Here is a 24,228-nt window from a genome sequence, read left to right as displayed (position 1 = left end):
TTTTCTCAATGAGCCAAGGATAATCAAGCAGGATTCTAGAAGGACACTTGTGATGTGTAGAGGCATATGTTGACACACAGTGGGGCTGTTGTCTTCCCAGTGGGAGTTGTTTTTTTCCCTTCTTCTTCCCCCCCACCCCCAACACCAGCATCACCACTGACAGGGGTTTCTGGTAGAAGGAAGTATGGTGGCAAGAACTAAAACTTGGAGCAGAGCCAGGTAAGGGTGGTTCATGCCTGTCATCCTAGCTAATCAAGAGGCTGAGATCTGAAGATTGCAATTCAAATCCAGCTTGGACTAGAAAGTCTGTGAGACTCTTATCTCCAGTTAACCATCAGAAAGCTGGAAAGTGGAGCTGTGGCTCAAGTCGTGGCATGCTAGTCTTTAGCAACAACAACCAAAAAACCCCCCAGAGACAGTGCCCTGAGTTCAAGCCCCAGCTTGCACACGCATGCACACACACACGCACACACACACACACACTCACACAAAGATAGAGCAGAATCAAGATGACTTTAGTGGAAATATGAGGAAAGAAGAAATGCCATTGTGTCTTCTTAGTCATGTAGACCTCATGTATTCCTAATGCTCTCTTAGGGTTCATATGTTGGGGAACGTTGTGGCAGCTCCAGGGCACCATGCCTCAGAGCTGGGGCACCACGCAGCTCTGCTGCTTTGACATAGCTGACCTATGTGGTTTGTATTTTAGGACCCCAAGTCCAACTTGATCCAGCAGTGGCTGTCACAGCAAAACGAGCTCGGAGTCATTTCCAAAACTCTTCAGCTATCTTCCCACCCTGTCCTGGGCGACTGGTCCATCCATGTTCAAGTGAACGTGAGTACAAATAGATTTGGGAGAGGATTATAAGATAATGGAAGCAATGAATGTGGGGAAATATTCTACAATTTATACAATGAACAGAAAAAATGAACAAAAACATCTGGATAGTGGGAATAGGTTTTGTAAGAGGGATAATAATGACTTTAAAAAAATTTAGTTGTAGAGAGGGGTTTCAATTCCACAATGCATATGAGTACCAAACATCTTGATTAACAACAACCCTTCCATCATTCTCCCCAGTCTCTCTCTCTCCTCCCTCTCAACCTGCCCTCAAGTTATATAGCTTCAAGGCGTTTGGATTCTGATGGATAAAATAACTAAAGCTATGTGGCTGACTGATGAATAAGTGTTCCATTCTCCTCCTTATTCTTCTCTCTCTCTCTCTCTCTCTTTTTTGGCCAGTCCTGGGGCTTAAACTCAGGGCCTGGGAACTGTCCTTGAGCTTTCTCAAGGCTAGCAGTGTACCACTTGAACCACGGCACTACTTGCAGCTTTTTATGTGTATGTGGTACCAAGGAATCAAACCCAGGGCTTCATGCATGCTAGGCCACACTGCCAGCCCTTCCCCTCCTCCTCCTCCTCCTCCTCCTCCTCCTCCTCCTCCTCCTCCTCCTCCTCTTCCTCTTCCTCCTCCACTTCCTCCTCCTCCTCCTCTTCCTTCTCCTCCTCCTCCTCTTCCTCCTTCTCTTTTCTCCTCCTTCCTCCTTCTCCTCCTCTTCCTCCTTCTTCTCTTTGTTCTCCATCTTTCCCCTAGTCCTCCTCCTCATCCTCCTCCTTGTCCTCCTTCTCCTCCTGCTCCCCTTCCTCCTCTTCCTCCCCCTCCCCTCCCCCTTCTCCTCCCCCTTCCCTTCCTCCTGTTCCTCCCCCTCCCCCTTCTCCTCCCACTCCCCTTCCTTCTCCTCCCCCTCCCTCTCCCCTTCCCCTCCTCCTCCTGCCCCTCCCCCTCCTCTTCCTTTTCTTCCTCTCCCTCCTCCCCCTCCCCCCTCTTCCCCCTCCATCTTTTTCTTTTTGATATCTCCTTCCTGGACTAGCTTCCAAATGCAATCATCAGATCTCAGCTTCTTGAGTAGCTAGAATGACAGGCCTGTACCATCAACACTCGCAGGATGTTATTATTTTTTTTAATCCACTTACATTTTCCTTGTTTATCCTTCCTTCCTTCCTTTTTTCTTCCCTCCCTCCCTTCTTCCCTTCTTTCTTTCTCTCTTCCTCCCTCTGCCCCAATAGTTTCTTACTTTTAGTTACTCTAGCCTCAAATTCATGATCTTCCTTCCTCAACCTCTGAAGGGCTGGCATTACAGGTATCCACCACTCACTCCTGGCTTCTTTCCTTTTCTGAAACTCATTCAGAGCTTTTCTCCACGCTGTTCTCTGCCTGGAATGTTGGTTCACTGGAGATAAGAGTCAATGGATTTTCCTGCCCTGGATAGCTTTGAATGGTGAGCCTTAGACCTCAGCCTCCTTAGTTGTGAAGATTACAGGTGTGAGCCACTGATGCCTTGTACAATTAGGTAATTATTGTTTAGGTAGTGGTCAAGTTGAGGCCCACACTAAGAAAAAAATAAGCCCTTCCATAAAGAATGCTGCACTTAGCTGAAACTGGACTCAGCCTCAATCTTATTTTTTTCTTCTGGCTCCTCCCCAGCAGTGAAGTACTATGCATGCACTGCTTCTTAAGATCTTTTGTTTTAGCAGTGAATAAAGACTAGGAAGAAAATATATTTATTATAAATATATTTGAACAGTCCACCATTTAAATACATACATGCATTTTATGTGTTGGCTTTGGGACTTGAACTTGATTTATGTTTCACTCAAGACTAGAACACTACCATTTGAGCCACAACTCCGTTTCTAGCTTTTTGTTGGTTAATTGGATACAAGAATCTCTCAGATATATCTGTCTGGCTTGTCTTTGAATTACATGCCTTGTATCTCTGCCTTTTGCATAGACCAGGATCACAGGAATGAACAAGTGAACCTGACTATAATGTATATTTTAATTTTTCTGAGGCAGTGACCATTCTTGGAATAAAACTGAGGGAGGGAAAAACTATATTCAGGAAAGTATTCTGAAGTTTCATTTGTCTGTTTCTATATGTATGGAGTGATACTTGTACCCTACAGAAAGACAAAGTATTAGAAATGCAGGACTTGTCAGAGCTGTGACTTCTAGTATTTGTAGAGAATCAGAAAGACATGAGGTAAGAGAAGGACATTTTAGTCAAATTTAGGTTTCTTGATGGGCCTCCTTTATGACTTCCCTATTTGAAACAGGTTTGTAGGGTCAGGGATTTTTTTTTTAAACCATTAACCCTTATGGACTAAGGAAAATAGCTATCCCTCCTTCATACCAGGGCTTGAACTCAGGGCCTGGAGATTGGAACTGAAATCATCCCTCTGGGAAATTCTGTTTGCTTTTTTTTTTTTTTTGCCAGTTCAGGGGCTTAAACTCAGGGACTGAGCACTGCCCTTGGGCTTTCCCCAAGGACACTTCTGGCTTTTCTATGTATGTGGTACCAAGGAATCGAACCTGGGTCTTCATGCATGCTAGGCAAGCACTCTACCACTAGGCCAAACTCCCAGCCTATTTGTTGTTTTTGCACCATGCTTTGAAGACTATGGATACAGGTTCATAGCTAGGTGCTTGTGGTATTTATCTCTTCCACGGAGGGGCGCTGTTGGATAGGGGAACAGGCTATCTACTTTTTTTTTTTTTTTTTTTTTCTTCTTGAATTCCTTAGTGATGTTCCTGTCAGCTGTTGGACCTCTGTGCCATCTAGGGTTTAGACATTTGGAATCTTATGGACAATTTTTGTTGCGTCAGCTTGGAACACTGATCTCAACAGGCTTACAGTGTTTCCTAGCTGGCCTTGACTGCCATCCCTCAGCCTTTATTTTGTGCTGGTTCTGGGGCTTGAACTCGGGGCCTGGGGTGCTATCTCTTACTTTTTCCTAACACTTGAGGCAAAGCTAGTTGCAGCCTTTGGGTAGTTAGTTGGAGATAAGAGTACCATAGACTTTTCTGCATGGGCACTAAAATCCATGAGGCTCCTATTTCCAATTAACCACTAGAAAACCAAAAGTGGTGCTGTGGCTCAGGGGGTAGGGTGGTAGCCTTGAGCTGAAGAGCTCAGGGACAGTGCCCAGGCCCAGAGTTCAACCCATTGGTGACAAAAAAAAAATTAGGGCTGGGAGTGTGGCCTAGTGATAGAGTGCTTGACTAGTGTGCATTAAGCACTGGGTTCGAATCTTCATTACCACATTTTCAGTAAAATCTGGAAGTGGTGAGGTGGTTCAAGTGGTAGAGTACCAGCTTTGAGCAAAGAAGCTCGGGGGACAGTGCCTAGGCCCTGAGTTCAAGCCCCAGGATTGGCAAAAAAAAAAGAAAAAGAAAAAGAAAGAAAGAGAGAATGCTTTGTATTTATATTTGTGTTTGCTTCGATAAAGAGAAGATCAGATTTAGAATACAAATTTTACTAGTGAAATGAACTATTTTGTAAGTGTGTGTGACTTTTTATTTAGAATGAATAGTTAGAAATATGAATTAGAGGGGAAGATTATGGTTTGGCATCAGCCTGAACAAATTTTTTTTTTGCCAGTCCTGGGGCTTGAACTCAGGGCCTGGGCACTGTCTTTGGGCTTTTTCCAGGCTATCACTCTACCACTTGAGCCGCACCACCTCTTCGGGTTCTCCTGTGTATGTGGTAACAAGGAATTGAACTCAGGACTCTGTACATGCTAGGCAAGAACTTTACAATTAGGCCAAACTCCAGGCCTCTGAGCAAAAATTGAACTAGCCCTATCTCATCCAATAAGCTAGATACTGCATTATATGCTTATTGTCTGTGTGGGAGACGGTAGGAAGGAGGTCTGAGACCAGCCCTGGGTAAAAAAGATGAGACCTTATTTGGACAATAACTAAAGCCAACAGGGCCAGGAGTCTGGGTCAAGTGGCAGTGTTCCTGTGTAGTAAGATTGAGGCTCTGAGCTCATATCCAGTGTCACCAATGTCCTGCTCTTCTTATTTATTTTTGATGCTGGTACTGGGTATCATTTGCATTCTTGTTCACTGCTGGTGCTCTACCACTTGATCCATACTTCTACCTGTTGGATAATTAGAGATAGGAGTCTTGGGGATTTGCCTATTTGGGCCAAATTTGAACATTTATTCTAAGATGTCAGCTTCCTGAGTAGCTAGGATTACAGGCATGAGCCACCAGTGCCCAGTTTAGGTTATCTTTTTATGTAAGAAAATTCTGAAGTCTTGGGGTTGGAGGTGTAGCTCAGGGGAACAGAACCCACCTAGGAGGCTCAAGGCTGTGAGTCAAAGCTATATACCACCAAAAATAAATTTAAAAACCTGAAGCTTTAAAAGCTTAGTATTATACTTAACAAAAAGTAAATTTCCAGCAAAGCATTGGTGGCTCACATCTGTAATTCTAGCTACTTAGGAGGCTGGGATCTGAGGATCCTAGCTCAAAGCCAGCTTGGGAAGGAAAGTCCATGAAACTCTTCTCTCCAATTAACTTTCAAGAAGTGGGGGCTGGGGAAGTAGTGCTTGCCTAGAATGCATGAAGACCCTGGTTGGATTCCTTGGTAGCACATGGTACTGTTGCCATATTGGTAGAGTTCAGGCCTTGAGAAAGCTCAAAGGCAGCACTCAGGCCCTGAGGCTTGCCCCAAGACTGGCACAAAAAATCTGGAAGTGGAACTGTGGCTTAAATGGTACAGCACCAGCCTTGCCTTGAGCCAAGAAAATAAAAAAAAAAGAAAGAAAAAAAGCTTAGAGACAGAGGAGTTCAAGTCCCAGGGCTGGCATAAGAAAAAAAATCCATAAATTAGAGTAGATTGTTTTATTCATTAAATCATTATAAATAGAATTCAAAACTAAGTTTTGAAATCTTTTTATGCAGGTGAGAAGGCAAAATAATTAAGAACTCACACATTTTATTATCCTTTTTTTTGTTTCTTTCTCTCCACAGGACCAGACATATTATCAGTCATTTCAGGTCTCAGAATATGGTAAGAGTTCCTCAATTTGTTTTGAAGAAAGAAAGTAACAATGATTACTCTTGACAGAGATAAGGGTTATAACATTTAAAGAATCTCTTGGAAAATAGTGGTTCATGCCTGTAATCTTAGCTACTCAAGAGGCTGAGATTTGAGGATTCTGATTGAAAGCCAGCTTGTCCAGGAAAATCTAGAGACTCTTATCTCCAATTAATCACAGAAAACTGAAGTGGAGCTGTGGCTTAAAGTGGTAGAGCACTAGTTTTGAGCATAAAAAGTTCAGGGACAATGCCCATGCCCCTTTTCAAGCACCAACACACATACACACAATCCCTCAGTGGAGATGATGTCACTGATAACCTTAAATGCATGTTTTCTTTCAGGAAAATTCTAAAATCTCATCATTAAGACAAAAGTAGGAAAATATTTCTCTTTTGCTTTTTTGTCTAAGATCAGGACTGGAATCAGTACCTGACATTTTATGCTTATCGAGAAACACCTTACCACCTGTGCCACACATCCAACCCCCTAGGAAAATCTGTCATTATGCCAAATTTTTTCTCCTGCACAGTTTTTCTTTTCTCTATTTTGTTGTGGTTATAAAATATTTTAAAAATTTATTTTTGAGCCAGGAGTATAGCTTAGTGGTAGAGTGCTTGCCTAGCATGCACAAAGTCCTGGGTTTGATTCCTTGGGACCACATACACAGAAAAAGCCAGAGTTGGTGCTGTGGCTCAAGTGGTAGAGCACTAGTCTTGAGAAAGCTCAAGAACAGTGCCCAAGCCCAGAGTTCAAGCTCCAGGGACTGGCAAAAGAGAAATTGACTTTTAAAATGCGTTTTCGGCCTGGAGATACATACAAAGCCTTGGGTTTCAATTCTAGTACCACACAAAAAAGGAAACAGCAAAAAAAAAATAAGGTAATATAAAAATTTTCTATGTGTTTATTTGAGTAACATTGATAACGACAGTCTGGGCAACTCAGATTAAGTCCTCTTCTTGAAGATGCTATGCTTAAAATGTGTTACAAACCAAGACGGAGGGGTGGGTGGTGGGTACCAAGACATGTGAAAGGGTATCAATGTATGTGAATTAATGCACCTTATATCTGGCAAATATCATGTAACCCTTTTATTAATTACAATAAAAAATTATAAATTAAAAAAAATGTGTTCCAAACCAGCTCCGAGGCTGGATGAGGTGGCTCAGAACTATAATCCTAGTTACTCAGGAGGCTGAAGTCAGAAGCACTGGAGTTGGAGACCAGCCTGTACAGAAGTTCCCAAGAATCCACTTCAGCCAATGAAAAGCTGCATGTGGTATTTGCCTGTTATCTCATTTATATAGGAAACCTAAACAGGATTGTGGTATAGATGGCCTGGGCAAAAGTGTGAAAACCCATTTGAAAAATAAGCAAAGCGGGCCGGGAGTTTGGCCGAGTGGTAAAGTGCTTGCCTAGCATGCACGAAGACCTGGTACCACATACATACATAGAAAAAAGCCAGAAGTGGTGCTGAGGCTCAAGTGGTAGAGCTCTAGCCTTGAGAAAGTCCAAGGACAGTGCTCAGGCCCTGAGCTCAAGCCCAGGACTGGCAAAAAAAAAAAAAAAGAAAATAAGTAAAGCAAAAAAGGACTGGAGGGTATCATGTTAAGTGGGTAGCTAGGATTACAGGCACGAGAGGATAATTGAAGATAAGAGTCTTAGGTTCTTTTCTACCTGGGCTGGATTTGAACCTTGATCCTCAGATCTCAGCCTCCTGAGTAGCTAGGATTACAGACGTAAGCCACTGAGCCAAGCAGGAACAATATATATATTTTTTTGGCCAGTTGTGGGGCTTGAACTCAGGGCCTGATCACCGTCCTTGGACTTTTCTCAAGGCTAGAGCGCTACCACTTGAGCCACAGCACCACTTCCAGCTTTTTTCTATGTATTTGGTGCTGAGGAATCAAACTTGGGTCTTCGTGCATGCTAGGCGAGCACTCTACCACTAGGCCAAACTCCTGGCCCAGGAACATTTTTTTTTTAAAATATTTTTTATTGTAATTGATAAAAGGGTTACATGATATTTGCCAGATAGAAGGTGCATTAATTCACATATACTGATACCCTTTCACATGTCTTGGTACCCATTACCCTTCCCCCCACCCCCCCATCTTGGTTTTCCCCTTCCCTATCCAATTTCAAATAACCAAATATGCATATATCCAATATATCAGATAACAAAGTGAAATACTGTAACAAGTGAGATAACCAAGGAACAGCAAAAGAGATGAGAGATAACATAGTACATTAAGGACAACAATCATTCATTATATGACTTTTGTTTCAATATCCTGGAGGTCCTTTCAATTAGCTTCATACTATATGGCCTTATGTATCAAGGTTTTGCTCTATTGCAAATCTCTGCTAGTAGAGCCCAAGGTTTCTACTGATTATGACAAATGAGGGAAACCATTGAGCCTAAGTTCCTTTGAGTCTGGCTTACTTCACTTAATATGATTTTTTCTAAGTCTTTCCATTTCCTAACAAATGGGGTGATGTCGTTTTTTCTGACAGCAGCATAGAATTCCATTGTGTACAAATACCATATTTTGTTGATCCACTCATCAACTGAGGGACATCTAGGCTGGTTCCATATCTTTGCTATGGTGAATAATGCTACAATGAACATTGATGTGCTAGTGGATTTAGTATGCCCTAGTTTCTGGATGGTTGGATAAATGCCAAGTAGTGGAATTGCTGGGTCATAGGGGAGCTCTATGTTTAGCCTTTTGAGGCACTGCCACACTGCTTTCCATAGTGGTTGAACGAGTTTGCACTCCCACCAACAGTGTAGTAGTGATCCCTCCTGGCCACATCCCCTCCAGCATCTGTTGTTATTAGTTTTCCTGATCCTGGCCATTCTAATTGGAGTGAGGTGGAATCTTAGAGTTGTTTTGATTTGCATTTCTTTTATGACCAGAGATGTGGAGCATTTCTTCATGTGTCTATAGGCCATTTTTGTTTCTTCTTCAGAGAAGACTCTCTTTAAGTCTTTGGCCCATTTTTTAATGGGATAGTTGTTACTTTGGAGATTAGTTTTGGAGTGATTCAATTTTTTGAGTTCTTGATATATTTTAGATATGAGGCCTTTGTCTGTTGTATGGTTGGTGAAGATCTTCTCCCACTCTGTAGGCTTCCTAATTAATTTACTAGCTATGTCCTTTGCCATACAAAAGCTCTGCAGTTTAATGCAGTCCCACTTATCCAGCCTTTCTCTGATTTATTGTGATTCTTGGTCCTTATTAAGAAAGTTTCGACCTGTGCCAAGGAGGCCTAGTGTATCTCCTATTCCTTCTTGTAAAGTTTTCAGTGTGTCAGCTTTTACCTGCAGGTCTTTGATCCATTTGGAGTTAATTCTAGTGCAGGGTGACAAAGAAGGAATCCAACTTTAGTTTTCTGCAGGTGCTTAACCAGTTCTGCCAGCACCACTGTTGAAGAGGCTGTCTTTCTTCCATTCTATTTTTTTGGCTCCCTTGTCAAAGATTAGGTGGCCATAGGTCTGTGGTTTAATATCTGGGTCCTCAGTTCTATTCCATTGGTCTTCAGGCCTGTTCTTGTGCCAGTACCAAGCTGTTTTGATCATTATAGCTCTGTAATAGAGTCTAAAGTTTGGTATTGAAATTCCTCCTGCACTGTTCTTTCTGCTAAGAAGTGTTTTTGCTATACGGGGTCTTTTATTATTCCATATGAAATTTTGGATTGCCTCTTCTATTTCTTTAAAGAATGACATTGGGATATTGATGGGTATTGCATTGAATTTGTAGATAGCCCTTGGCAAGATTGTCATTTTCATGATGTTGTTTCTTCCAATCCAGGAGCATGGGAGGTTTTTCCATTTCCTTAGTTCTGCTTTAATTTCCTTTTTTTAGGGTTTTAAAGTTTTCATCAAAAAGGTCCTTTACATTCTTAGTTAAGCTGATTCCTAGGTACTTTATTTTCTTTGAGGCTTGTGCGAAAGCTGTTGCTTTCCTGATTGTTGCCTCGTTCCTCTCACTGCTGGCGTAGAGGAAGGCAGTTGATTTTTGTGGGTTAATTTTATGCTCTGCTACCCTTCCAAAGTTTTGAATCAGCTCAAGGAGCTTGGGAGTAGAGTCTATAGGTTTCTTTAAATACAGAATCATGTCATCTGCCTAGAGGGATAGTTTTACTTCCTCTTTCCCTACTTGGGTCCCATTTATGCTTGCTTCTTGCCTTATTGCACTGGCTAGGAATTCTAATACTATGTTAAAGAGGAGTGGAGAGAGTAGGCATCCTTGTCTGGTTCCTGATTTTAGAGGGAATGGCTTTAGATTTTCACCATTAAGTGTAATACTAGCAGTAGGTTTCTCATACACAGCCTTTATTACATTGAGGAATGTTCCATGGATTCCTAGTTTCTCCAGAGCTTTTAACATAAAGGGGTGTTGGATCTTGTCAAATGCCTTTTCCGCATCTATTGAGACAATCATGTGATTTTTGTCCTTGCTCCTGTTGATGTGTTGAATTATATTAATTGATTTGCATATGTTGAACCAGCTTTGCCTCCCTGTGATGAATCCTGTTTGATCATAGTGTATAATTTTTTTGATAACTTGTTGTAGACGGTTGGCCAGTATTTTGTTGAGAAGTTTTGCATCGATGTTCATCAAAGAAATAGGTCTATAACGTTCTCTTTTTTTGATGAATCTCTGTCTGGTTTGGGGATGAGGGTTATACTGGCTTCGTAGAATGAGTTTGGTAAAGAATCTTCATTTTCAATTTCGTTGAAGAGCTTGAGGAGTATTGGTGTGATCTCTGCTTTGAAGACCTTATAGAATTCAGCTGTGAATCCATCTGGCCCTGGGCTTTTCTTAGGTGGAAGGTCTCTTATTGCCATTTCTATTTCAGTGCTTGAAATAGGCCTGTTTAGTTGGATTAGTTCTTCTTGGTTCAGTGTGGGTGTGTTAATATTGGCTAGGAATTCATCTATTTCATCTAGATTCTCAAATTTGTTGGCGTAAAGGTTTGAGAAGTATTCTGTCATGATATTCTGAATCTTGGTAATTTCTGTCGTGACATTACCATTTTCGTCTGCGATTTTGTTTATTTCGATATGCTCTTTTCTTTTTTTGGTAATATTTGCTAAGGGTTTGTCAATTTTGTTAATTCTTTCAAAGAATCAACTCCTTGTTTTGTTGATTCTTTCTATAGTTTTTTTGGATTCCAAATCATTTAATTCTGCTTTGATTTTAATAATTTGCTTCCTTCTAGTGGGATTAGGGTTGGTTTGTTGCTCTTTTTCCAGGAGCTTAAGGTGTGACATTACATTTTTGGCACTCAGAGCTATAAATTTTCCTCTGAGTACTGCCTTTGCCATGTCCCAAAGGAGCTGGTATTTTGTGTGCTCCTTATTAAATTTCATAAAGTGTTGGATTTCTATTCTGATCTCTTTGATGACCCATCGAAGAGATAGTGATTCAACAATGTGTTTTTTAATCTCCATGAGTTACAGGGTTTTTGTTAGTGGAGATGTGTGTTCAGTTCCAATTTGATGCCTTTGTGGTCTGAGAGCGAGGAACAACATTTTTATAGGCAATTTTCACCTCATACTATGGTGGTGCTAGATGGACATGTGTTTAGTGGGTTCTGTGTTAGGAGGAGATTGGTGCTAACCCATAATATCTGAGGAGCGGATATTTGGATTTTCGTGTGTGTGTGTGTGTGTGTGTGTGTGTGTGTGTGTGTGCATGTATGATTGAGAGGGGTTAGAGCTGACACATGTGCCTTTTCTTGCCCTTCTGTTTTAGACTCCTTTAGGGTCTAAGAGTGTGTTGACACACTAAGTAGACCTTTATCTTTATTCAAAGCTGAATGTCTGTCCTATATTGTCTATCCCTGGTCTTTTTGCTTTCTTTCTTTCTTTCTTTCTTTCTTTCTTTCTTTCTTTCTTTCTTTCTTTCTTTCTTTTCTTGGTGGCAATGGGAGATTTGAACTCAGAGCTTTTCATTTACTGGGCTGGTGTGCTACTGTAGAGCTGCTTTTAGGATGGGGTCTCTCTTCTCCTTTGTTGCACAGCTGAGCTGGGATTACAGGCAAACCTTCCTACCATGTCCAGCTTCCATCTCATGGAGAATGTATTGCTGCGACTTTTCTTCTCAGTCTGGCCTTGCACAGCAACCCAGCTTCTTGCATAGCTTGGGGTACAGTCAGGAATGGGTTGAGAAGGAGTCTCACTCATGTTTCTGTTGTAGATTAGCTTCTCAAGTAGCTGGATTATAGGTGTGAGCTGCTGGTGCATCTTTTTGATATTTGTAGGTTACCTGAGACTTATAATGAGACTAATCTACTTCTTTGGCCAGTGAAGTTACAGAAAAAACCATTTTGTACGCTGGCTGAAAGAAAAATTATTCTGGAGTGCTTTCTTTCAAATGAGATTAATTCCTGAAGTGTTCTTTTTTTTGAGGCGTGAGGCTGGAACTTTGGACCTGGGCACTGTCCCTGAGCTCTTCATTTCATTTTTTTGCCTGGGCTGGCTTTGAACCATGATCCTCAGATCTCAGCCTCCTGAGTAGCTAGGATTACAGGTGTGAGCCACCATGCCCGGTTGAAGTTGTTTGTTTTTAGCTTCCTAAAACTGACCTAAGGAAAGACTTCTTTTTATCAATGTTAATGTGTTTTGGATTCCAATAAATCTCAAAGTCAAGCAGCGGCATTGAAAAATTCTTCTAGAACAATTTTTTTTTCTCAGTTGGGGGCTTGAACTCAGGGCCTGGGCATTTCCCTGATCTCTTTTTGTTCAAGGCTAGTGCTCTACCACTTTGAACCACAGTGCCACTTCTGTTTTTTGAGTCGTTAATTGGAGTAAGAGTCTCATGTGGCTTTTTCTGCCAGGGCTGTCTTTGATCAGTGATCTTCATATCTCAGCCTGCTGAGTGGCCAAGATTACAGGTGAGAGCTGGGAGCTACTAGCACCTGAGTATAGTAGATTCTCTTCCTCTCTCGCTTTTTTTTTTTTTTTTTTTTTGCCAGTCCTGGGCTTGAGCTCAGGGCTTGAACACTGTCCTTGGACTTTCTCAAGGCTAGAGCTCTACCACTTGAGCCTCAGCACCACTTCTGGTTTTTGTCTATGTATGTGGTACCGAGGAATCGAACCCGGGTCTTCATGCATGCTAGGCAAGCACTTTAACCACTAGGCCAAACTCCTGGCCCCCCTCTCTCGCTTTTTCTTTGTTTGTTTTTGTTGTTGCTTTTTAATTGGCTGTGGGGCTTGAGCTCTGGGTCTGGGCCCTGTCTGGGCCTCAGCTCTTCAGTTCAAGGCTAGTGCTCTACCACTTCGAACACAGCACCACTTCCAGTTTTCTGGTGGTTAATTGGAGATAAGAGTCTCATGGACTTTCCTGCCCTGGCTGGCTTTGGACTATGATCCCCAGATCTCAGCCTCCTGTGTAGCTAGGATTATATAATAGATTCTTTAAGAAGTTGTTTTTCTTTTCCAGTATTACCAAAATTTGAAGTTACTCTGCAGACACCATTGTATTGTTCTTTGAATTCTAAGAATTTAAGTGGTACCATCACAGCAAAGTAAGTATTGGCCTCCCCCACTTCTCTCTCTCCTCTTCTGCTATGACCTCAAAGCATTACAAAACTGGACTACTAAAGTCTTCTTGTCGGGGGGGTGCGGGACAATGGATCAGTCGCTTCCTGGTGTCATTCATTCCAGCAGGCTCTCTGGTGCTGTGTGCTCTAGGCCCGTGCAGATCTTTCCTGTGACTTCAGAAGCATGAGCACCGGTGTGGCCTGGAAGTCTGTGAATGAATGACAGGCCCCTCCCTCTCCACCCAGCTCTTGCATAGTTCAGGAGAACCTGCTTTTGTTGTTAGAGAAAGACTGAAGGTATAACTCACACCTGAAATTCTAGCTACTCAGAACACTGAGATCTGGGGATTGTGGTTGGAAGTTAGCCTGGACAGGAAAGTTCTTGAAACTCTTATCTTCAATAAATTACCTAAAAGTCTGTATTTCAAGTGGTGGAGTGCTAGCCTTGAGCCAAAAAGCTCAAGGAGAGTGCCCAGATCCTGAGTTTAAGCCTAGGCCTGGCTGACACTTATACATCAAAAATTGATATAGAATTATTCTATAAATACTATGCTTCCTTTTTCTCTTCACATCCCCCTGCTATAGCACTCAACTGTATTTCTCCTCCCATCAAAGACTGATCCCCCTCACTTAGCCTCCACATACTACCAGAGACCTCCTATCAGCAGTTAGACTGGGGTTTTCCATTGGGCCCCTTTAACCCTTTGCTCTCCAGTGGCAACCTCACTGCTTCTCATTCTCTGGTTAATAAAAGCCCCCTTCCTTGACCCAAGCTGTTCTCCAGCCTCGGATGACCTTGCCACCCTCAGTCATCATTGTATTTGTCACTTCACATTTGTCTCTTCTTCAGCTACCTGCACTTTGTCTGTCACTCTTCCCATGCAGTTTTTGTGCATATAGGGGGAGGGTACTAGTTTTTGGCTTGAACTCAGGACCTATAGAGCTGACCCTTAGCTTTTTCAGCAGGAGCTTTATTGTTGGAGCCACAGATCCAAAGTCTTAGGACTTTGAAACTTGATCCTCAGATCTCAGCCTCCTAGAAAGCTAGGATTATGGGTGTGAGTTACCTATAAGATATTTTCTGGACTTGTATCTCTGGCATGCAATGGGTTTGCTTACTTGTTTAACTTCTGCTATGTTCTGGGCAATAGGGAAGTGGTTGTAAAGCTAATAGACATATAAACAAATTTTTAAGAGGCCCATGAGACTCTGTCTCCAGTTAACCAGCAAAAAACTAGAACTGGAATTGTGGATCAGTGCTAATGTTAAGGATAAAAGCTAAGGAAGGGTGCCAGGCCCTGAGTTCAAGACCTAGTACTTGGACAAAAAAAGCCCACAAATAAAAAACATACAACGACAATAACAAATAAAGCAAATTTTGGAAATTGTATTGGAAAATCAGCAGAGCTTTGTGTGCTAAAGTATGGATAAATGGCCCTCTGAAACATGGTTCTCAATAAGTCAGTGATTCTCATGAATTTAATAACAACATTCTACATTCTAAATAACAAGACTAGAAAAAAGTATGTTTTATGATATTAATGTATAAATCATGTGATGCTTATTATGCTAATGTGTTTTATATTATGTATTATTATATTATATTAATATATATGATATCAATTGTTTATATTAATATAGTATATTATATTATTTTTATAATCACAATAGACAATCATATATATTATTAAATTCTTCTAATCAAATTCTTATTAATTTAATGTATTTATTTTTGTATTATATGCTATGATGTTTTTCTCTGACATGAATACATGTATAAATTCTTTTTTTATATATATTTTTATTGTAATTAATAAAAAGGTTACATGATATTTGCCATATAGAAGGTGCATTAATTCACATACATTGATACCCTTTCACATGTCTTGGTACCCTTTACCCCCCCCCTCCCCGTACATGTATAAATTCTTATCTGTGAGGCTGGCAATGTGGCTTAATGGTAGAATGCTTCCCTAGCATGCATGACGCGCTGGGCTTAATTCCTCTGTACTGCATAAACAGAAAAAGCCAGAAGTGGCACTGTGGCTCAAATGGTAGAGTGCTAGCCTTGAGCAAAAGAAGCTCAGGGACAGTGCCAAGGCCCTGAGTTAAAGTCCCATGACTGGCAAAAAAAAATTCTGTCCACCTTCAACCAACTCTGTTCATTGTTTTTTAGGTATACATATGGAAAGCCAGTGAAAGGAGACGTATTGCTTACATTTTTACCACTATCTTTTTGGGGAGAGAAGAAAAATATTACAAAACAATTTAAGGTAACTTGCAGGTGTGTGTGTGTGTGTGTGTGTGTGTGTGTGTGTATGTGTGTGTGTGTGTGTGTGTGTGTTAGTACTAGGGCTTGAACTTTGCTTGGGTGCTGTTCCTTAGCTTTTTTTCTCAAGGCTGGCATTTTACCACTAGAACCACAGTTCAACTTCCAGTCTTCCAGCATTTTTTTTTTTTTTGCCAGTCCTGGGCCATGAACTCAGGGCCTGAGCACTGTCCTTGGACTTTCTCAAGGCAAGAGCTCTACCACTTGAGCCTCAGCACCACTTCTGGCTTTTTTTCTATGTATGTGGTACCAAGGAATTGAACCCGGGTCTTCGTGCATGCTAGGCAAGCACTCTACCACTAGGCCAAACTCCAAGCCCTCTCCCAGCATTTTTTGCCTGGGCTGGCTTTGAACTGAGATCCTCAGATCTCAGTTTCCTGAGTAGCTAGGATTATAGGTGTGAGCAATTGGTACATGACAACTTTTTTGCAGATATTTTATAACTGATCACAGGGAAATTTTTTTTCATATATTTTTATTGTAATTAATAGAAGGGTTACATGATATTTGCCAGATAGATGGTGCATTAATTCCAATACATTGATACCCTTTCACATGTCACAGGAAAAATTTAAACATAGTTTCTTTTTTTCTTCCTGAAAAAAAACAAACCAAAACAGATCATGTTCCAAATTAACCAATGTGGACTATAAAAAAAAAGCAAAAAATAAGATATTTTCAGCATTGTAAAATTGGGACTTTATCTCTTTATACTGATTCAACTGGAGCCAAACTGCTATCTTGTTGTAACTTAGCTTATTTCCTGAGCTTAAATGAATCCATAACGTGAAAAACTAAAATCAAACTTTTGCACAAAACAGATACACGGAGCTGCCAACTTCTCTTTTAATGATGAAGAGATGGGAAAGGTCATGGATTTTTCCAACAAGCATCTGGGGCACATGGATTCATTGGCCCCTGGACCAGTAGAAATTCTTGCCACAGTGACAGAGTCACTGACAGGTTTGTAGACTTGGAAATGAATGTAACACTGTTTTCTGCGCTGTTTCTCTAATTAGCACTTTCTTTCTTTCTTTCTTTTTTTTTTTTTTTTTTTTTTTGCCAATCCTGGGCTTGAGCTCAGGGCCTGAGCACTGTCCTTGGACTTTCTCAAGGCTAGAGCTCTGCCACTTGAGCCTCAGCACCACTTCATGCATGTTAGGCAAGCGCTCTACCAGTAGAGCTTTTTTTTTTAAAAAAAATTGTATTTTATTGTTGGGATAATGTATAGAGGGGTTTCATTTATATTCATCAGGTAGTGGGTACATTACTTCTCGAACATTGATACCCCTTTTCATGTTTTTGTCTCCCTTTCCTTCTCCCCCCCAATCATCTTATTTATTTATTTATTTTGTTTTCAATAAATACATCATTTTATTATTGGGGCAGTTTACTTTTAAGAGTGAATTGAGGGAAACTTTGATAATACTGTATTTTTATATTATTTATGGATACAATATAGTCTTTTTTATTTTTTATTATAATTAATAGAAGGGTTACATGATATTTGCCAGATAAATGGTGCCTTAATTCCCACACATTTATACCGTTTCACATGTCATGGTCCCCATTTCCCTTCCCCCCCTATTTATTTATTTATTTATTTAATTATTTATTTTTGTGGATCATGGGGCTTGAACTCAGCCTGGGTGCTGTCCTTGAGCTCTTCAGCTTAAGGCTACCCCCCTACCTGGGCCTCACCCAGCTCCAGTCATCTTATTTTCCCCCTTCTTTTCCCTATTTCAAATAAACAAATAAGTGTATATACAGTATACCAGGCAACAAAGTCAGATGCAGTGACTACATGAGATTTAGCGTAAGTGGAAAGAAAAAGAGAAAAGAAATAACTTCACCTGGTACATTAAGAACAACAAAAATCACTTAGTCTGAGTGCTGCTGGCTCAACTCTGGAGACTGAGATCTGAGGATTGTAATTCAAAGCTAACCCAGACAGACATACCCAAGAGATTCTGAACCAATTAACCAGAACAAAACCAGAAGTGGCCCGTGTGGTGGCTCATGCCTGTAATCCTAGCTACTCAGGAGGCTGGATCTGAGGATCAAGGTTCAAAGCCAGCCTGGGCACAAAAGGACTGAGACTCTTATCTCCAGTTAAACTCTAGAAACTGGGAAGTGGGGCTTGGCTCCAATGTAGGGTGATAGCTTTGAGCTGAAGAGCTCGGGGACAATACCCAGACCCAGGGGTAGGGTGGTAGCCTTGAGCTGAAGAGCCTAGGGACATTGCCCAGGTCCAGAGTTCAAGAAAACCAGAAGTGAAGGTGTGGCTCAAATGGTAGCGCTCCAGTCTTGAATGAAAAATAGCCAAGCAACAGTGAAAGGCCCTGAGTTCAAGCCTTAGTACAATCATGAGCATACATGCAGACACACACACACACACACACACACACACACATTCCCAAAGAAATAGTCTAAAACTGTATTTCTTTCTATATGGTTCCTTTTTAAAGTAAGAACAAAGGGCTGGGTGCTGGTAGTTCATACCTCTAATCCTAGCTGAGATCTGTAGAGCAGGAAAGTTGTGAGACTTTTTCTCCACTCACTACTTAAAAAGCTGTAAGTGGCTTTGTGGCTCAATAGAAGAGTGCTAGCCTTGAGCAAAAGAAGCTCAGAGACGATGCCCAGGCCCTGAGTTCAAGCCCCAGGACCAGCAAAATACCAAAACCCAAAAAGTGAACAACAATAATCAAAAACACAACAACAACAGCAAAGGCCTTGGGGTGTGGCTGAAGTGATTATCTGTCTAGGAAGTTCAAGTTCCTGAGTTCAAAACCTACCACTATTGAAAAAAGACTTTCTTGAACCTGTTACTATTTCAGTGTAGAGAGCACTGGCTCTCACGGCATTGGCTGTGTTCTGCTGAGTCTCTGGTACTAAGAGGGTGTGTGAAGGGCGTGGTATTGAGGCCTAGGAGTGGGTAGAGAGCGTGATGGGTTATGTGGTGTCATTGTATCAAAGCCAATGTGGATACCCAGCTTTGGTGCCCTGGCAGCGTGGTCTCTTTGCCCACTTCTGGGAGTAACTTGGGATCAGGTGGGAGGAAGGCACTGGTGAGGAAATCCTCCCTTGAATTCTACACTGTGTGATTTCCCCAAGGTGTATCAAGAAATGCCAGCGCCAATGTGTTCTTCAAGCAGCATGATCACATCCTGGAATTTTTTGACTATGCCACTGTCTTGAAGCCATCTCTCAATTTCACGGCCACTGTAAGTTGGTGGATTTATTACTGGTCCATAGCATTAACTTTGACAGAATGGAAAAGACACTGTATATTCAGTATTTCTTCCAAAATTTGTGCCCAGTTATCTGTCATTAGATAAAGCAATCATACGGGTCAATGTAAATTGAATTACAGAATTGAATTATTAAAAGGATGATGTCCTGAACTCGGCAATTGCTTTTTTTCTTTACATATGTGATATAGATAAAATTGTTTCCAAATGAATTTTGTTTAATTTTTCTCTAAAAAGTATTAGTAACAACTTTATGTATATGTGTATCTGTTTATCTGTATCTCTGTGTGTGTGTGTGTGTGTATACCATTGCTGAGGCTTGAACTTAGGGTCTGGACTCTGACCCTGAACTTTTCTGTGCTCAAGTACTACCTGAGCCACAGCTCCATGTCTAGTAGTTTTCTGAGTTCTTTATTTGAGCTGAGTCTTACCAACTTTCCTGCCCAGGCTGGCTTTGAACTGCGATCCTCAACCTCCTGTGTAGCTAGGATTACAGGTGTAAGCTACCACGCCCAGCTTGCTTTCCTTTTCTTAATACACATTTTGAAAAATCTCTTGTTTTCACAACTAGGTGAAGGTCACTCGCTCTGACGGCCATCAGCTGACCCTCGAGGAAAGGAGAAATCCAGTGCTGATAGCAGTGACGCAGAGAAACAGCAGCAGTCTTTGGAGCAGGTGGAGCAGTGGGGAGGAGGAGCTGGCCACGGTGCAGCTCAGGAATTACACTCTCCCCCCAGATGGAATCCTTAAGCTCGAATTCCCCATCCTGGAAGACTCCAGCGAGCTCCAATTAAAGGTGCCACGTGTGTCCGTCAAAGAGTGGGAGGAAAGTGCTCGGAGGAATTCAGTGAATGGACATGTTTTTCTGTAATCGGAGTTTGAGGAGCAGAGAAAAATTCAGAAATACAACAAAAGATACAATGGAGGAGGTCCTAAAAAACTCATCTGGGATGATTTTTTTCAGTAATTTGAAATTATATTTTGGCAGGCTATGAAATAAAAGAGGAAAATGACCAGGCGCCGGTGGCTCATGCCTGTAACCCCAGCTACTCTCTTCAGGAGACTGAGATCTGAGGATTGAGGTTCCAAGGCAGCAGGGGCATGAAAGTCCTTGAAACTCTTATCTCCAATTAACCACCAGAAAACCAGAGGTGCCACTGAGGCTTTATGTGGTAGAGTGCTAGCCTTGAGCTGAAGAGCTTAGGAACAGTGCCCCGGCCCAGAATTCAAGCTCCATGGCCACCCCCCCCCAAAAAAAAGGGAAAATAAATAAATCAGACCTTTATATGGTATATATAGTGTATATACAACTATATATATTGTATATGCACTATACAGATATATATATATATATATATTCTACAGTATATATACATTTTTTTTGCCAGTCCTGGGCCTTGAACTCAGGGCCTGAGCATTGTCCTTGGGCTTTCTCAAGGTTAGAGCTCTACCACCTGAGCCACAATGCCACTTCCAGCTTTTTTCTATGTATGTGGTACTGAGGAATCAAACCCAGGTCTTCGTGCATGCTAGGCAAGCACTCTACCACTAGGGCAAACTCCTGGCCCCTGCTCTTGTTATTTTTGAGATAGCTTTCCTTGTTTTGTTCGGATGGGGCTGGACTGTGATACTCGTATTTGTGTTTCCCCCTGCAGCTAGGCTAACAGGTACATGTCCCCCATGTCTACATATTACTTGAGATGGAGTCTTGTGCAGGTTTTGCTTGAGCTAGCATGCAACTGCCATCCTCTGAATCTCAGCCTCCCGAGTAGCTAGGATTACATACATGAGCCAGCAGCACCCAACTGTTGCTTTCATTTTTTTTTTTTTCTGGTCATGGAGGAGCTTGAACTCAGGGCCTGGGTGCTGTCCCTAAGTTGTTTTACTCAAGGCTAGCACTCCACTTTGAGCCACAGTGCCACATCTGGTTTTCTGGTGGTTAATTGAAGAGTCTTACCGCCTTTCCTCCCTGGACAGGTTTTGAACTGGGATCCTCAGATCTCAACCTCCTAAGTTGCTAGGATTACAGGCATGAGCTACCAGCACCTGGTTGTGGTTTTTTAACACTGGTGAATTGAGTGAGATGGCAAGGTTTCTTGCTTGAATATGTGTTGTAGAGAGAAAGAATTGTATTTTATTCTAGTCTCTCCTGATAAAATATTTTTGTTTGTGAATTGTTAGGACTATGCTTTTTTCCTCCAGAGTATTGAAAAACTACCCCCCCCCCATATTTAAAACCTATCAGATTCACTGGATGCTATGGCTTATGCCTGTAATCTTAGCTACTCTGGGGGCTGAGATTTGAGGATCGCAGTTCAAAAGCCAGCTCGGGCACTAAAGTCCATGAGATTCTTATCTCCATTTAACCACTAGAAAATCAGAAGTGTCGCTGTGGCTTAAGGGGTAGGGCAATAGCCTTGAGCTGAAGAGCTCAGGGACAGCGCCCAGTCCCAGAGTTCATTAGTTCACATACATTGATGCTCTTTTTCATGTCTTGGTCCCCACGACTGACACACACACACACACACACACACACACACACACACACACACACACACACACACAACCCCCCCCCAAAACAACTATCAGATTCTTTTTTTCTGTAGGATTGAGAGTTGGACTCAAAGCATCTGTCTTGTTGGGCAAATACTCCACCATTTAAACCATGCCCCAACCCTCTTTAGCTTTAATTATTTTGTGTTTTTGCTTGGGGTCTAGCTTGGTTGACAAGCATACACTGCCATGCCTGCCTTATTGGTTGAAATGAGGTCTCATGAACTTTTTACCGAGACTGGCATCAATCCCTATTTCTGCTTCAGGAAGAGCTGGGGTTATAGAGGCGTGCTACTATATTTGGCCTAAAATAATCAGATTCTTTATAGCATACAGGAAAATGACGAAGAGCCAATGTCTGGTGAATTAAAAGAAAAAGTTAAGTTGACCTGGGTTTCAGTAATTATTTAGCAGGTAACATCTTTTCTTGAGATAAAAGTTTAAAGCTTTCTTTGTTTGCAGGCTTATTTTCTAGATAGTGTTGGTCACATGGCCGTTCAGAGTGTGTTTACTTCTCCTAGTAAGACATACATTCAGCTGAAAACGAGAGATGAAAACATAAAGGTAATGTTTATGAATCACTTGCAAACTATAATAGAATTATACTCATTTCCACTGATGTGTACATATTAATTAAATTTTATTTTCCTAGGTGGGATCACCTTTTGAGTTGGTGGTGAGCGGCAACAAACCAGTGAAGGAATTTAGCTATATGGTAATCACTCCCAGAGCTGAAACCCAGAGCTGTCAAAGAATCCCTAACCTCAAGCCATTTTATATCTGCACTAAACTCTCTGTTTTTTAATACTAACTCTGCCATGCTCCCTCCCTCCCTCCTCCCCTCCTCCCACCCCCTTTCCTCTTCCTCTCTTTTGGTCTTTCTTTTTTTCCTCTTTTCTTTCCTTTCTTTCTCTCTTTCTCTCTTTCTTTCTTTCTTTCTTTTTCTTTCTTTCTTTCTTTCTTTCTTGTCCTGGGTCTTGGACTCAAGGCCTGAGTGTTATCCCTGAGAGTTTTGGCTCAAGTTAGTCTGTTATTGTTATACCATAAGAATATATATATATAATTTTTTGGGGGGAGAGTCAGTCGTGGGGCTTGAACTCTGGGCCTGGGTGCTGTCTTCAGCTGAAGGCTACCATCCTACTCCTGGAGCCACAGCCCCACTTCTCATTTTCTAGTGATTAATTGGAGATAAGAGTCTCATGTTCTTTAATGCCTGGGCTGGATCGAACCTGAATCCTCAGAATTTCAATTTAAAATAAACACTACATTATGTGGAAAATTTAAATTGCTGTGAAATAAGCAACATGCATGTATTGTAGAAAGTTCTAACATACAGAAACAGAGAAGCTAAAATGGCCCTCTCTGCCTTCTCATTTTGCTTATTCCTCCTCATCAAAACCTGATTTTTAGACCCAGTCACTGGTTCTCTGACTATAATCTTAGCTACTCAGGGGGTTAAGACCTAAGGATCATTGTTCGTAGCCATCCTTGGCAGAAAAAGATGTGAGATTCTTTTTTTTTTTTTTTTTTTTAGATGTGAGATTCTTATCTCCAATTAAGTACTCAAAGCCTGGAAGTAGAACTATGGATAGGCTATGGAAGAAGCATACCAGCTATGAATGAAAAAACTAAGAAGTGTGCAAGGTTCTGAGTATTGTCCCGCAAACCAAACCAAACCAAACTAAAACACCATATTCTTTCCCAATACAAAGACATTGTGAGGATTGTAGGGAATGGATATGTCAGTTGCCCTAATCTGATCACTACACTTGAAATGTCTCATTGTATTCCATAAATGCATGCAAACATCATCTATCAGTTGAGAATTACAAACATAAAACAGAAGATAAAATTGAGGATTAAAAATATTGATTTGTTTGGGGGGGGGAGGGGGCCAGTTCTGGGGCTTGAACTCAGGGCCTGGGTGGTGTCCTTGAGTGTTTTTGCTCAAGGCTAGTACTCTAGCACAGCTCCACTTCGGCTTGCTTATTTATTTATTTATTTTTCCGGTTAATTGGAAACAAGAGTCATGGACTTTCCTGCCAGAACTGGCTTTGAACTGTAATTCTCAGACCATGGCCTCCTGAGTAGCTAGGATTATAGGTGTGATCCACTGTCTCCTAGCAAAAACAATTTTTTTTTTGTGGGTCATGGGGCTTGAATTCAGCCTGGGCATTGCCCCTGAGCTCTTCAGCTCAAGGCTACCCTTGAGCCAAGCCTCACTTCCCGTTTTCTAGAGGTTAATTGGAGATAAGAGTCTCAGGTCCTTTTGTGCCTGGGCTGGCTTTGAACCTAGATCCTCAGATATCAGCCTCCTGAGTAGATAGGATTACAGGCATGAGCCACCGTGCCTGACTTTTTTTTTTTCCAGTCCTGGGGCTTGAACTCAGCACTGTCCTTGGGCTTTCTCAAGGCTAGTGCTCTACCACTTGAGCCACAGCACCACTTCTGGCTTTCTCTATGTATGTGGTACCAAGGAATGGTATCACTAGGCCAAACTTTCAGCCAGGATACTGATTTTTTTCCCTTAAAAGTATTTGTTTATTTAATAGCAAGAGATTCTCGTGTTTCTAATCAAAATTTTAGTGTGAATTTTGCAAACTGATTCAAAAGATAGAGCATTATTGATTTTGGTGATTGGAAGA

At 41.5% G+C, this 24,228-nt stretch overlaps 1 protein-coding gene across 1 annotated transcript in view; it reads left to right on the top strand.

The window, feature by feature from the left end:
- The window catches only part of Cd109 (CD109 molecule), a 104,873-nt gene that overhangs the window by 25,232 nt on the left and 55,413 nt on the right, over positions 1-24,228 (top strand). Inside the window, exons 5-13 of the mRNA XM_090338544.1 lie at positions 710-835; positions 5,827-5,866; positions 13,351-13,435; positions 15,627-15,723; positions 16,601-16,742; positions 18,894-19,003; positions 19,602-19,826; positions 22,046-22,147; positions 22,236-22,298. Of these exons, the coding sequence (XP_090194670.1) occupies positions 710-835; positions 5,827-5,866; positions 13,351-13,435; positions 15,627-15,723; positions 16,601-16,742; positions 18,894-19,003; positions 19,602-19,826; positions 22,046-22,147; positions 22,236-22,298 (990 nt within the window). The remainder of the gene's footprint in view (positions 1-709; positions 836-5,826; positions 5,867-13,350; positions 13,436-15,626; positions 15,724-16,600; positions 16,743-18,893; positions 19,004-19,601; positions 19,827-22,045; positions 22,148-22,235; positions 22,299-24,228) is intronic.

This window comes from Megascapheus bottae, chromosome 8 (genome assembly GCF_031878675.1).
Source record: "Megascapheus bottae isolate mThoBot1 chromosome 8, mThoBot2.hap1, whole genome shotgun sequence".
Lineage (NCBI taxonomy): Eukaryota > Metazoa > Chordata > Mammalia > Rodentia > Geomyidae > Megascapheus > Megascapheus bottae.
Note: the sequence above shows the minus strand (reverse complement) of the source record. Positions and strands in the feature narration are given on the sequence as shown.